We start from the raw sequence: 15113 nt of genomic DNA on the forward strand, positions 1-15113 counted from the left end.
TTTGTATACCTTCTCTATTAAATCACCTTGCAGTTATGAGGAAGTACCATGTAAAGAATTTCCTCATTCCCAATGCTGATATTCTTTTAAAAGTTCTATTAAATGATGTATTTTTGTTGCGAGCTTGTTGCAAGTAATAGTATTTTAAATGTTCTAAGAAACATAGTGTAACTTCCTGGCGTTATAAGAAAGGTAAAAGAAAGAAATATTGATTTAGGTATTTTGTATTTTTTTAATTTATAAAACAGACTTACATTAGAAAAATCACATAAAGTATAAAACAGACGTATTAAATATTTATGTGAGCCTATATTACATACAGTAGGATAGGTACTTAGACTACGGGCGGGATTATAACCCGGTACACTTCGAAATTACAGGAAAACATATTCCCAGCTAGGATAACCACGTCACTACATCCTGTGGGTATCGTGCCTAGTTGTTTTGTTTTGACTACGAACATGTTATCCACATAATAACTCAACCGAAATTTTATATCAACTAATTAGAGCTCGTGAGGCTCGAGATCATGGCTCTTCTAGTAGTGGCCATCGCCTGTGGGGTCATTCAGCCATGGGTAGTTGACGGGGCACCTCAAGCACGTTTGCAGGTTAATGGTTTCGCCGGGAACCTCCTTAGATGTGAGCTTGCACGAGTGTGGCACCCAGCACGCGGGAATACCTTCCACGGCGCACTTCTCCCTCCAGGGCTCGAAGTTTTTGGCTTCACTGACTGTACGCGGGTTTTGGATCCATTGGATCACCTGGGTCATGGTGACAAAGTAAACGTCATTGTGGCTTTGAATAATTTCATCGATCCAGTACAAGAAAGCCTCTAAGAATTCAGGGTTATTCTTCAACCACGCGGCGTGGAAGTAAAGACCGAGAGGAGCACGATTTTGTTCGTAGTGACGGTCAAAGTTATGGTTAAGGAAGTTGTAGAACTGATCTCCAGTCAAAATGTTAGAGCAAGAGTCTACCATAGCGCAACCAGGCAAGTATTCGTCATTGTTGGGATCTTCACGACGGTCAAGCTCGTTCATGACCATTTCCCAAACAGCGTGGCTCCTTGTGGGGCAGCTTTGCAAGTTTCCGTGGCAACGGTGTGGCATTCTGAAGTACATGGTGTACGGCCATAGAGGAGGGTTGGAAAGAGGCGCAGTGATGGTGCTGTCGTACAAGAAGGCTTGCTCTTCCATCATGGTGAACTGGTTGTTTCCACCAACACGCAGGTAGGGAGCACGAACACCAACAACGCTGTTGTCAGTGATGTTTGAGAATTTCTCGATGATTACTCTCATGCCGGCCATTTCTTTACCCCAGTCGTCTACAGTAGCGTTGCTCCAGAAGCGTTCGTCATCATTATGTCTATAGGAAAGAACATATATTAATGCAAATTCATGGTACAAATATATGTAATTGTGTAATGTATTAAACTTACGTAATTGAGTGTACTGCGATTTCATGTCCCTTGCGATGAGTTTCTTGCACGGCTGAGTAGTTGGTGTACTTGTGCGATATAAAGAAGGTGGCTTTAATGTCGCAACCGTTCGGGTTTTTACGTTTTCCATTGAATATTTCTTTGTACAGCTCAATGTTATTGTTGTTGATTGCGTCATCGAAAGTGATGGTGATCATCTGGGGCACATCTCTAGCCGGCAAGTCACCGGGGATCACTGTGCCGTCCTCAGAACAGAAACAGTCAGGGAGCACACACTGTGAAGCGTCGCAAGGCGGGGCTCTGTTAGGATCGTTGTCAATATCTGCGACAAAAGGAAAATACTTGCATAAGTATAACTTTTATTTTAAAAGCATGATTTTTTAGAGGATGGTTTATCTATCGGATTAAACTGGCATATGCCTATGGCGGCTTCGTAATTGCCGACCATATTAAGCAACTACATGTAACACAGTCGTAAATATTTAATCAGGAGGCCGTAGGTGAACAGCCCGCACCCAGCTGCTTCACTGCCATGGAGGCTTAAGTGGGGTGGCGAGCTGCAGAACTAGTATGGGTACTTTCGCCCGATCACATCACTCAGCACTACTGACAATCGCTGGATTTCACTTTTGTCGTTTCATTACTATGCGTAGATGTATATAATATACCGCCATTCAGAACAGATTTATCTTACTTAAATATTTATTATACTATTTCAATCAGATTATTTAATTAAATGGATTGAAATAAAATCGTCTTACAAAATTTGTGCGTTGATTAAATACAAAGTATATATAAGTTCCCGTATAATTATACAAAGACGTTAGTTCGAACTAAGGTCTGCTATTCTGGTGAATGGAATTTTGTATCCTTGTCATGTACATAATTGCAATTCAAAGTGATTCGAGTTGTAAAGCGCGACGCAAAAAAACATTATTGTATAAATCGAGTGGCGTTATTCAACGCATACCGACTAGATATTCAGCGTGGGGTCAAACTGATCGAACCTCGAGTAACCGCACACAAGTTATAAAACAGCAGATGCGCCAATCTGGTTTGAAAGTGTTACCTCACTACGTCGACGACTCCATGAATTTAGGCCAAGTGATTGGTATTTAAGAAGGGAGTTTTTCGGACCAACTGAACTTCTTTATTATTATTCACAGTTTAAACGCTCAAGTTCAGTTGTATATATTGTTTACTTACCGCAGGAGTTTTCGTCAGAGCCGTCATCACAGTCGTTTTCACCATTACAGAAGAGGCCTCGCTCGATACAGCGGGAGTCACCGCAGGCAAGGGAACCGTCTTCACATATCGGCTCCTCAGTGTACAGCAGAGGCTTTACCTTGCGTTCCTTATTCTTAACCTTACAGTTTTTGACAGCATCTTTCCAATCGCAGGTCTGTTTTTCAATGTCAAAGTACAAGCCAGCGGGGCAACGGATGGCTTGGATACCCTATTACAAGAAAGGAGACTATTGTCAAATACCTTAAATAGTGTAAAGGTTAAATATTTTGCAACATATTTATCAACAAAAATAAAGATTACAAGTTTACCATTTAGTTTAGACAATAAATGTACGTATATCTCTATATATAGTATTGTATATTTTACGATCATTGTTGATCATCCATTAAGGTAGATTTTTTAATATAAAATAAAATACATAAACACAAAAATGATAATGGCAAGGACGAATATAAATATAAAAACTAAATCGGTTATTATAGTATGTCCGTATATTTTTATTGACGGCGAGATGTCAGGTTGAATTCAAATAAAAATATGTTTTTTATTAATTTAAAATACATTAGTATCAAGTCTATTATCTATTTTTGTCGAACAAAGATGAACGGATAAAGCGATAGCACATTTTCAATAAAGGCGTTATAGTACGAAATCTACAATCAAATCTATAAATATAATCTTGTCTGCGGTTTAAAATCATCCCACATGTTCTCAAATTACATCGAATGGCGTAAGTTTGCGAGAAAAATATTTTGCTTGTATCGGACACGCCTTAAAGTTAAATTAAAAGTCATGAAATATACAAAAAGGTTCTTGAAAGGGAAACTACAAATGGTGAAAGCTGGATAGGTTGTTATTTTCTGACCATATATTATGGATGTTGTTCGTGATTGTTATTCTCAGCTTAAATATGTTTCGATTGCAATAGCATTGGCTCCACAAAGGTCAGGCTAAGGCGGAGAGAGCTCGAGCGTGAGTCGCGTGCAGTGTGCAGCGTGTTCGTGCAGTGTTCGACGCATGCGCCGGAGTTAGAGTAGTTACATACCGAGGCGGTACACTGGATGACGTCGCGACAGTTGTCGCCCTCGCCGGCCACCAACCGGAACCATTCGCCAGCGTCCTTGTCCTTGCATAGTTCTTGTTCCAAGTTGTCGTCTTTCTTCGGCGCCTCGTCTGCTTGCCGCCGCCATCGGTGCCCATCGGCAACAGCTGTATTAAACAATCATTACATTGTAGTGAACAATAATTATGATAAATAATCACATCTAAAATACATGTCTAGCTCTCCAAACGCAGTGGTGTAATAGTATGTACCAAAACGACAAGTTCTTTAATTCACGACAAGTTATTAGAATTTACTATTTATGATTTTTCTCACTACAACCGAAATGTCACTTGTGGAGTGCTAGTGCTTAAATGTCAAAGGTGGGGTGAGCGCTCGTGACATTTGACTCGCTTCGAAATGTCAGCGCTTGGGCAAACGACAAGGACGACTCTTTCTATGTCTTCTACAAAATTGTACATTATGCATGGCATTTGATTTGTGTGCCGATTAGGCTGACGAAATTACTATAATCCAAAAAGGTTACGGAATAGTTGATTTCCTTGAGTTGTTATTATGTTTCAGGAAATTTAATGATACGCCTATTAAGAAATTATGGTTGTTTTCGAACCAGTTTTAAACGATCCACTAGAGACATCCTCATGTTGCAAAGGAACTCGTGCCATTAAAGCTTACTTCGTGTCTTATTTGCATATAGCTGTACACTTGTATGCCGAATCAGGTTCTGTTGACATTTTGCCTTATTTTCGGGTATTCTATTCATAAGAATAATAAAGAATAAATTAGTTTCGGTCCGCGTAGCTGGGTGCGAGTATCGACGTGGACACGTAACACGAGGAAACCGCGCTTTTGCAACGTTATCTAACTATCTCGCTCGCGAGACATGTTGCGCTTGTAGTTCGCACTAACGGCAAACTATTCCAACAAACATTTGCGCATGCGTACATGTAAGCCACGTGCTTCACTCGAACCACTATAATATATTCTCACTTTTGATTATCCCTTCGTGAAAACAAGATTCTCATGAGCGTGCGAGAAAACTTTTACTTTGGATTAAACCTGTTTCTTGTCGGCAGATAGTTCGCAATACACCTTGTTTCTGATCTTACTATCTTCATTACTTACAGCTCCACGCGATTGATGCAGTCGTATAACAATATTAGTTAAATAGATATTGAACAGGAAATTACTGATAAATTAGTTTTATTTTATTCCTATTATAACGCTTTTGCTAGATACGATTTATTTGACATCAAATACGAATGTAGATATTATGTTTATATATTCAAGGTGGTCGTGTTTTGCAAATATAATATGTACATTTTTGTTACAGTAGGGTATTTGTAATTGAGTTGAATAGGACAATAATTAACGGGTTAGGCTTTAGTATGCAAGCTGTATAACATCTAGAAGGACACGGTGCCGTAGTTTTGAAGCTCACAAAACAATGGAACTGGGTTAGACATTAGAAGTATTGCAATCGCTCGAGCCCGATTGGTACACAAACCCGACACTCTCACATATACATACTCGTACTGCATACATAGCGCACTGTGTGAGTACTCTGTGTGTAGTGTGAGAGTGCAGCTCATTTGTGTGTGTGGCACACACGAGCTGTATGCCTACAGCGATTGTTCTCCGAGAACTGTATATTACTTATTTATAGACATTGCAAAACGATACAGACAACTAAAAGTATTTTACTATGGTTTGCGTCAGCTATACGAGGGTTAATCAAATAGACGGGAGTCACGTCAAGGGAAGTGAAACCGAGTTAATTACACCGTTTCCATTTTAACTCTAAACCTACAAATATCTTTGCTATTTTCGAATCCAAGTCACATTTATTTTGATAGCGATATTAATTAGTAAAAAATCTGATAATAAAATTGATTTGCTTAATGCCAACGTAATTAAAACTTTTACAATATTTGCATAAATAGTTTGCATATACTAATCTGAGAGGGAACAGGTCAAGGTCACAACGACCTATAATAAATGAGGTAATTTAAAAGAAGAGCAGCCTCATAAATTGTTTTCTTGTGTCATTTAGCTAAAGTAGTAATCAATAAACCAATTTTAGCTAGAAATTCAAGTCAATTAAAATACCTGACCATTCTAAAGTCATATTTAGCTATGAATAATAAATCAGATTCCGATTGAAAATGAATATGTAGGTTTATAAGGAATAATACAGGAGGACCTGTTTTCTTTGACCCGGATACATTGCGTATTTGATTATGTCAGTTTATGCAATAATTTAACAATAATTGCTTTGACTTAGTCGATCTAAATAACTTATTTTGCAAATAAAGATGTAGCCTTGCGCACATTGTGATTTGTAAAGTTACATACATACATAGCCGGAGCGCGTTGAAGTCTTTTGTATAGTAAAGAAACATCCAAACGAATGCGGCCAAAATAAAGTCTCATGTTCCATTGTTTTTAATGTTTTATACTTTGTTATGTAAATGTATATAATACATAGAAATCCAGCAATAATAATTATTCAGAAACTATTTTGGAGTATGACGCTAAACAGCAAACTTTGTACCAAAGCATCACGATTGATTGCACTATTTTAAATGTGGACGAGTGGAGTTGTGTTATAGTGTATAATTTTATATTGGTAATATCTTTCAAGCAAAAGATCTATAATGAAGAATATATCATGTGATGGCAAGCACATTGCTGTTCCGAAACACCCACAATTTTAAAGAAATCGTGAGTACTGAGTAGGTTGCCAATGTTTAAGAAAGAATTGGGAATTTATTTGAGCTTTCGACAATCTTGATTTTTGTTTTGAAACTACATTATTATAAAATGAGCTATAATAATACTTATATAATAAATTTACAAAGTAAATAACATTTTTCCAATAATAAATAAAGTAGAAACCACATCGACAATATGTAAGAAAACTATTTAATTTATCTTGATACTATTGACAATAATCTTATCGCTACATCGGTTTGTGGCAACTACTGTAGCTTTGAGTTTGATTCACAACTCGGGCATGGATTTATGAGAGTTTTTCTTAGAAGATATGTCTAGTCTGGAATCTTTTTGAGGGAGGACATGAGAAAAGCATCGGATTGAAAAAACATATGAGCTACGTTCAGCAACATGTGTATAAATCAATTCCACAAATCCTATGATGGAGTGAAAACGTACAGGATAAGAATAAAGTGATGATAACTGTTGACAATTTTAACGAGGGGGTGGTCTACCGCTACACTGCGGTACGCGGGCGACGCTGCCCAGACTTCTGCTGTTATCGTACGGCCACAACGAACGCTCATGTTTCATATTTTTAAAAGGAAATGAAAAAAATATAATTTGCAAGTAAGTAGTTGCATGGTTGGTAATTGATGGCATAAACTAACTCAAGGTTAATTTATAGTTTGAATTTAACGAATGTGGGACCAACTAAATATGCGAGTAGGTGCGGGCGTCGACCGAGTGCGTTGTTGGAATGCCGAAGTGCGACCTTATGAATATTTAGTACCTACGCTCGACTTTCCTTCTACAGTGGCGCTCCCTTTAACCGAAGTTATTTTCCGATAACGGGAGAATGGCGTTTCCGCACACGGAAATGGCTAGCGATCACCTTGATTTTGTATTTATAGCATAATAACTATCTGTATACGTATACGACAAAGCCTGATAACAACATCGTAAACAAGAATACACAAAAAGAAATATTCACCGCGAAGCGAATGATCGTTTGTAAACTTGGTTCTTGTAATAATTATATTTATGTGATTCTTTTTTGGCCTTCAAAAATATATGCTAGAGTATTTTATCATTTAAGTGAAGTACCATAATTAAATAAGCTTCTAGAACATTGTACAAAGGAAAATATGCCTTATTATCGAAACGTTCTATAAATTAATTAAAATTATTGTTTATGGCTGCTTTAAAAATACTTTATTCTCATGTAGACTTGAGATTGGATGAATTGTTTGCTAAATAAATTTCACTTATAGTACCCCCGCCTTTATGTAGTAATTTCTTAATAAGTAACGTAAGCAAAACGATTGTTAAATAATAAAAAAAAAACATCTATGCAAACTAGAAAGCCGGAAATAAAAGTATAACTAAGTAGCCGGGAATAAGTTTATTGTTTGATATCGTCTAGCACACTCTTTACTTTTCAAAATTTTTTTACTCATTAATTTTTTAAATTGTATCAGCCCTTTACACGATAGAATGGACCAAAGTAATAAACTCCCATCTATATATAAATACATAATAAGTATCTACACTAAAAATACTATAATGTGTATCCTCCTTTCTTCTTACTGTCGGAAAAAATTTACACAATATTGTGCAACACGGCAACTCAGTGATGTACCCGCAACCACTTTCTATGAATTATTTTGACATACACCATTTACAAGAATGCAGAATGACCCGTGAGCATTACCAATTCGATTGTGAGGTTTATTGACGTAAGTGTGCTAAATGATAAAGATGAACAGACCGATGTTATATGATAGGTAAATTGAGTAATCTCTGTATTCGTATAATTTTTACATAACTGAGCGAATGGATCGAGTGAAAATTGAGTGGTGTCAAAAGGCTAAGCGAAGTTCACACTTTGCGAGCGTCACAAACACATAGGTCACACAGAGAAAGTTATACGCGGATATTGACTTTGATAGATATATCTTATAATAATTTAAGTAGGTAATGCTTCACCGATATTTTCACAAAAGCTCGTTGCTATTTAGATACTTCTGAAATTGTATTTACCTTTACTACAAATCTAAAGTACATACAATGTTTAGAAATGTTAAGAAATGCTAAATATCGGGCTTAAATAATACATAATAATTAGGGTCGATGTGAATTATTATGTCAACACCACCAACAAGCGTCTATGGAGGACATTTAATCATAGATTTTATTTCAGTATTTTTCCGCAATTTACGAGCTTCACTCAAGGTCACTATCGTTATTATATACATCATTATATCATTTATTACATCGGTTAAAAGCTTAAATAAATCAAATAATGTAAACTTAATAAACGTTATTATACACGTTGATGTAATGCAATATCGAGAATTACTAAAATATATTTGCCTTTCTTGTGATCGTAGTTAGTATGTCTACTGTTCAGTAATATAAATAAACTGAACAAACTATTTAAATATGACAGCGAGTTTGAAATATTATTAGAAAACAACCAACATTGACGTTTGTGAATATGTTTGGTTTGAAAACGAACCCTACCTCGCGCCTGCCCTGTGTCTAGAACATTAGTATACATATAGTATAGTATTTTAAAAACCTACTTATATTTTATATTTTTAGGTCCTTTTTCTTTTAAATTATGCCTATATATTTTGATGCCTAAACGATTGTTATATTGTTTCCTTGGTAAAGCAATATAATTAAAATAAATTATAATTTTAAAAAGTACGAAGTCTTTTGCTTGTTCTTCTTCAATTCAAATGATATATATATATGATAGAAGCAAAATTATTTTATTCGACAAACGTTTAGTAGAAATACTAAATAGTGTTACTACGACGAGACTATCGACAATTATAACATTAAGAAACACGTTTTCAATAATTACATATAGAGATTATTATCAGAAACATAGGCTGATTAATACTAATCAGACCGCACGAACATATTACGTATACGATTCAATGTATATTTATATAGTTTCGACACAGCATGTCCGAGGTACGAGAAGCCTATTTGTCTGTCGCATGGCTTTAATTTCATAATTGCTTGACCTACAGACCGAACTAACTATTATCAACTATGCGCGTGAAACCAAAAATAATTAAAATTCCAAATTGATACCGTCCTGAACCATATTATAGAGCGAATTTGTTGAAGTAATTGTCTTGAATTATTCATAATTAGTTTCCAATTAATTGATTACCTATGCATCGGAATGACCTGATCGGCTATTGAACAATAAGGCTACATACAAACGGGGTCACGACTGTTTGCAACCTAATAGCAATCTATATTAAACTAACTACGTCATAGGTGTCTAAACACTCAAGCTGTGTTGTAAAATATTATAACTGGTACGTACTAAGTAATTACAATATGAATTACGTTAATACAGGCAAATACAAAATGCTCAACAAAAACTTTTCTAAAACGATTGATATATTATTTTTGAAAAGAACAATGAGTTAAATGCAATCAAATTATTGTGAAGATAAGAAGAGATAAGAACTACGTTTGTGCTTATTAGTAGCGCGATTTAATCTGCTAGGGCACATATTATGCAATGGCAATTTATTTTTAAGTCTCTACACTCTCTTAGAATCAAGCAAAGTAAACGTTACTAACTTCACTCTTTAGTAAGCTTCGTTGCGGTCATAACAAAGTTATTTTTTAAAGACCAAAAACATGTTAGGTATTTGATTGTATGCAATTATCTGCGCTCAGTTGTCATACTAGTTAGTTACGTACATACGTGGATATTTTCTAGTGCCAACTCAGAGCAGAACGATTCGACAAGGTCAATCCATTCAATTGCGAAGACCCTTCATTGATTTAATCTGCCTGTTGGCCTTATAAAACTATACTAATATTGGAAAATTTACATAACACTTCTTGTATGTGTATGAAATGTTAGTAATATTTGTGACAATTGGAAATAATGCCACTTTCTCGAAAATTTATACACAAATTTTAATTTAGTTAATAAAATATATCCGTTTACGAACTACGTTATTTTAAACAATGACCTTTTAAATAGATGCTTTTATGATTCTACTCTAAGCACGCGTCGGTAACGGCGTCGGACGCGTTTTATTATTCTTGTGATGTAATAGGTCATCCATATCCTAAATACGCCAATATAAACACATATATTATTGCAATTTGAATAAATATTTTGCAATGGACATAAATTAATTGCATGTATATTACATTGCATAGGTAATAAGGTCAAACGATATAGACGCAATAACTATTAATATTATTTATTACGCGGTCATAGCCAAGATAGCTTGAGTGTATGTTTGAACTAATATTATGTTGACGCGGAATCGTGCGTCTTCTTAGATTCTGGATGTGACGTCACCGGCGCAGGCGCAGCGCAACACGGAATGAATGTGAAAGTTCTCTGCAACCACAGTAAGCAGCCGTAGCAGGTGCTAACCAGTTGTTTAACAAAACAACTTCTATACTGTTACATGCTATTAATAAATAATCATCAAGGCTAAACATTTTCCACTGTTTGTACCTTAAAGGTCAGAGTTAGTCTGCACTGTGGCACCGCTGCTGTGGCTAAAGGTACCTAACGTTCTGAATGTTCACGTACTGTGGCTAAAAGTGAATCGTGAACCGATTACACGTTTGCGCAACTCCAGAACGTTTTCTCATTATATTACCCAAATGAGAAAGCTTATATTGAATTTAAATCGTTTTACAACACAGATTACATACAAAATATACTCAATGCGCTAGTGACATGTGTATACACAAGCAGCGGCGCCTATCCTTGAAAGGTACGATTGGCAGCGCGTTGATGTCCTTTGGTCGTGGATGCAAGTGGTTCGCGGTCGGCTGCATTCATTTGTAAACTCTACGGTGACACAGTCTACCTCGCGACAGTCGACGATCGGGCCCGAGCCCCGATCTCGGTACAACTTCACTGTTCACTATGTGCGACACTGGCTATTGACGCAATCACTAAATAATTCGCAGATGAGCCGCTGAGAAGAGGTCGGGTCATCCGTGAACCCGTGACATCGCGAGGTGGACGGCGTCTGGATGCGTAAGATAAAGGTTAGGACTCACCGCAGGCGAACAAGAGACACGCGGCCAGAGTAGCGACACGGGCGTAGCGCGCCATGACGGGATCACAACAGGTCGTTGCGCGGCCGTCGTGCGGTTAAATAGTGGCCTCAATCTGCGCCCCGCGCGCCCCGCTCGCCCACAGCGCTATACCTCTGCCAACACCCTTCGCGCTCATCAGCTGTGAATCATCTGCAGCAGATGCTGAGCAGGAACACCACCAGCGAGAGATCCTGTGTAACGGCTGCTGCGTCTTGCGTAAACAGCGCATCCTTCGTCGTTATGGTCTTCTTAAGGCATATAGTAAAAAACTCATAATATAATATAATTAAACGTCGGATCTTTTAATTTGAATACATAGATATTTTGTTTTGCTGGCGGCAGTATAATTTTATCTTAATTTAATTTATCGTCTATATATCTATATCGTCTCCTTAGTCTGGTGACACCTTTAGTTTATTGCTTTGAGAACGGGACAGGAGACATTCTGTGTGCGTTTTTAGCTCAATTTTCTCTGGACTACATTTTCTAAATACATTCAGCCAAATTCTTTCTGCGGCATGCTTGAAAAAGAGGTTTTCGTCGCCACCTATTACAATGGATAATAACCAGAAAAAAATATTTTTCATTAATATGAAGGGCCGACGTTTAATACAGGAGTCTATTAAATTTCAGCATTTATTGAATTTTTCGGATTTGCACACTATCAAGAATGACCTGGATTCAATTTCAAAGCACTCACTTTTGTCTATTGAGAGATGTAATTACTCTTACTGTTAAGATAAAGCTACTATCGTGGGGAAACCTGCACAATGCCCGTGTTCTCTGTTATTACATCATGGGTATGTGAGTCTTAATAACTCCCTCTAGATTGTGGAACAAGACGACGCAAAGTATCTGAGTTGTAAAGAAGGCCAGATGTAGGACAGCTTATTACAAGGCTGATATATACTACTAATAATTTCACTTAATATGTGGATCGTGTTGAATTATAATCGTACATAACATAAAAAAATTGTAATTTTTTTTAATTACAATAGTATTTTTCTTAGATGATTTTTCTGATAAGTTTATTATGAAAATCCATTCTTGCCTCTAAAGCGATGTAGTAAGTGATGATAATCAATAGGTAGATTTCTCCATCCATTTTTATTGAACAATCTTACAATTTATCCTCTTAATTGTAAATGATGTTTAAAGCGATGTTATGAATTAACGTAAATTGTATGACGTTTATTCATAACATTAGTGAGGAAGTCAAGTTTCATTCGCATTATCTGTTTATACTACCGCATTCATTACAATTTAACCAACTAAGCTACGTTTGAACTGAAGTTTTGGTTAAGTTTATAAAGGTATTTACAGTTATGACGTATCGTTGCCATAATAAAGCGTACACACTGCATTGATGTAATAGACTCGCACTTCAATCAGGACATATACACAATGGAAAATGCACGCGCAAAGATTATGAATCATGCCGAACTAACTTGTAAATCCAACCAGTTTTGTTACATTGTTCCTAGTTCAGTAGATTGATACTGATTCAGTCAGCTGTGATTCAAATCTCACTCAGCAACTGACAAAATCTTTGCTGGATACAACGACGTGGTAGTAACGAAATAAATCAAAAACAAATAATAATACTATCAATTCAGAAATAAAAGTCACTCTATATATATTTTATAAAAGCAGAGGGCAGTAAAAAAAGTTAGTGTAGATAAATGTTCTCAACACTTATAATACCCACCATAAATTCAAAAGGAATTGTGAGTACTTCACCAAATTATAAAAAACTTTTTAAAGCTTAGAGAGGCGACTTTGGCCTCCACGTTCATACTTCTAAGTAGAAGTAATCTTCTCAGTACTCTGTTTTGCGACATTCACACCAAAGAACATACGAAACCCAATAATAAATATGGAGCAGCATGTCGATCTTGTTGTCGATACAGCATTTAAGAAGTATAATTGCAAATCAAATGTGTGCGTGAAGCAAATAAAACAATATAAACTATAACTAAACAATAATCATCTTACAGGAACTAGAAAAGTGTTTATTGGGATTATTTAACTTCCTTCTTTCTCAATTTTAATTCCAATAGACAAAAATCAAATATTATTTGTTAATTATTTTATATGAACTTAAGAATTCTTAATTTATATTGTGATTTAAATACTCCCTTATCATTGAATGTTATTTTATGAAACATCTTGGTCAACTAGCTATTGTCACTTCATATTAATTTAGTGTCTACCGCCATAATCATTTATAAATTGATGATCGGAGTCGCGCTGCATCTTTCATGGAAAGAAAATATTAAGAAGAACAAGGCCTTTTTGGACATCTAGAAATAGCAATTCCTGTACTAATTACGGCTACAAATTGCCACTTCAAGTTAGTTTATGTGCCATTGCAGTCATACTATAAGTAGGTATAGCTTCATATGCATAATGCGTGGCTCTATCAATTAAAATTACACTTTTCAACGAACTAAAAATTTCTCACCATTTTCCTTACGTAAAAAATATAAGAAGCAAGCATAAGAAATATTGATTAACAATGATTATAAGTACTATTCATTTCGCTCACCCATTCAAAAAACCCTTTCCTGCTATAAGAATCCCTAAATCAACAGTTATCGCTACAGAGCGATTCATAGCGCCATTAGAAAGAAAAATAGATTAAAGATTCAAATATTTGTAAATATTGTATTATTTATATATATTTAAACGGTGAATTCACCGGGATAAAAATAGAATATTATATATTAATCCAATACATTGTCTATTTGTGTGCTTATTAAATCCGTTTAGTGGTTGCTGAGTTTATTTCTAATAAATTATCGCATTTATTTTAGTAATATAATAAAGTAAAAATAAGATAAGATGAGACCCATAATGCTAATTAAACAATCTGTAATATTTGAAACGCCCACTAATTGTTATGTAACAACTATGTATTTTATATCTATATTTATCGGCCACATTATCAAGAATGATATTATTTTACCGATAGATTCTTATTGGCTCGATAACTGTAATTTATAACTCCGATGCAGCTAATAACTCTACGGTTACCTATGACATCCCTCCAGAGAAGGAAACCAGACAAAATGTAATAATTTACATAAATGTAATTCTTCTAACTTTTAAAGAGTCCCTGATACTTGATACTATTGATATAACTTTTATTAATCATTTTAATATTTATTTCAATACATAATATTGAAAGTTAAGTTCTACTTTTGTTAAATGTGACACCCAACTTTCTTTTCTTGAAATATCTACATCTAAAAAAATAAATAATATCTCTTCATCATACGACACTTTGTAAGAATGTCAATGATTTAATATAATTGATGATTAATTTGGAATAACAATTTCTAAATTAATCTAATACTGAGTATGTTCCTTTATTGTCGGTCTGTCAACCATTCACCTGATTTCAACAAATAAATTGTAAATCGTGTGTATCTTTCTTTCAAAGAAAGCTATAAACGTTTTATTTAAATTAATTGTGTGTATTGAAACCCAATTGCATGTAAGCCAGTAGTGTTGAAAGGTGGGTTCTATTTCT

At 35.4% G+C, this 15113-nt stretch overlaps 1 protein-coding gene across 1 annotated transcript; it reads right to left on the reverse strand.

The window, feature by feature from the left end:
• Positions 1-208: 208 nt before the first annotated feature.
• LOC115441016 (chitin deacetylase 1) lies at positions 209-11674 on the reverse strand. Its single transcript, XM_030165575.2, has 5 exons — positions 11540-11674; positions 3734-3897; positions 2647-2896; positions 1441-1762; positions 209-1367 (listed from the first exon to the last, which is right to left on the reverse strand). Exons 1-5 carry the CDS (start codon positions 11592-11594, stop codon positions 539-541), a joined length of 1620 nt encoding a protein of 539 aa, XP_030021435.1. The 5' UTR covers positions 11595-11674; the 3' UTR covers positions 209-538.
• Positions 11675-15113: the final 3439 nt, after the last annotated feature.

The sequence above is a fragment of the Manduca sexta genome, chromosome 23 (genome assembly GCF_014839805.1).
Source record: "Manduca sexta isolate Smith_Timp_Sample1 chromosome 23, JHU_Msex_v1.0, whole genome shotgun sequence".
Classification (NCBI taxonomy): Eukaryota; Metazoa; Arthropoda; class Insecta; order Lepidoptera; family Sphingidae; genus Manduca; species Manduca sexta.

Coding starts and splice junctions, on each gene's coding strand:
- LOC115441016 (XM_030165575.2), bottom strand. CDS start 11,594: ATGGCGCGCTACGCCCGTGTCGCTACTCTGGCCGCGTGTCTCTTGTTC. Junction 3,898..11,539: donor GTGTCTCTTGTTCGCCTGCG/GTGAGTCCTAAC, acceptor TGTTTAATACAG/CTGTTGCCGATGGGCACCGA. Junction 2,897..3,733: donor TCATCCAGTGTACCGCCTCG/GTATGTAACTAC, acceptor TTCTTGTAATAG/GGTATCCAAGCCATCCGTTG.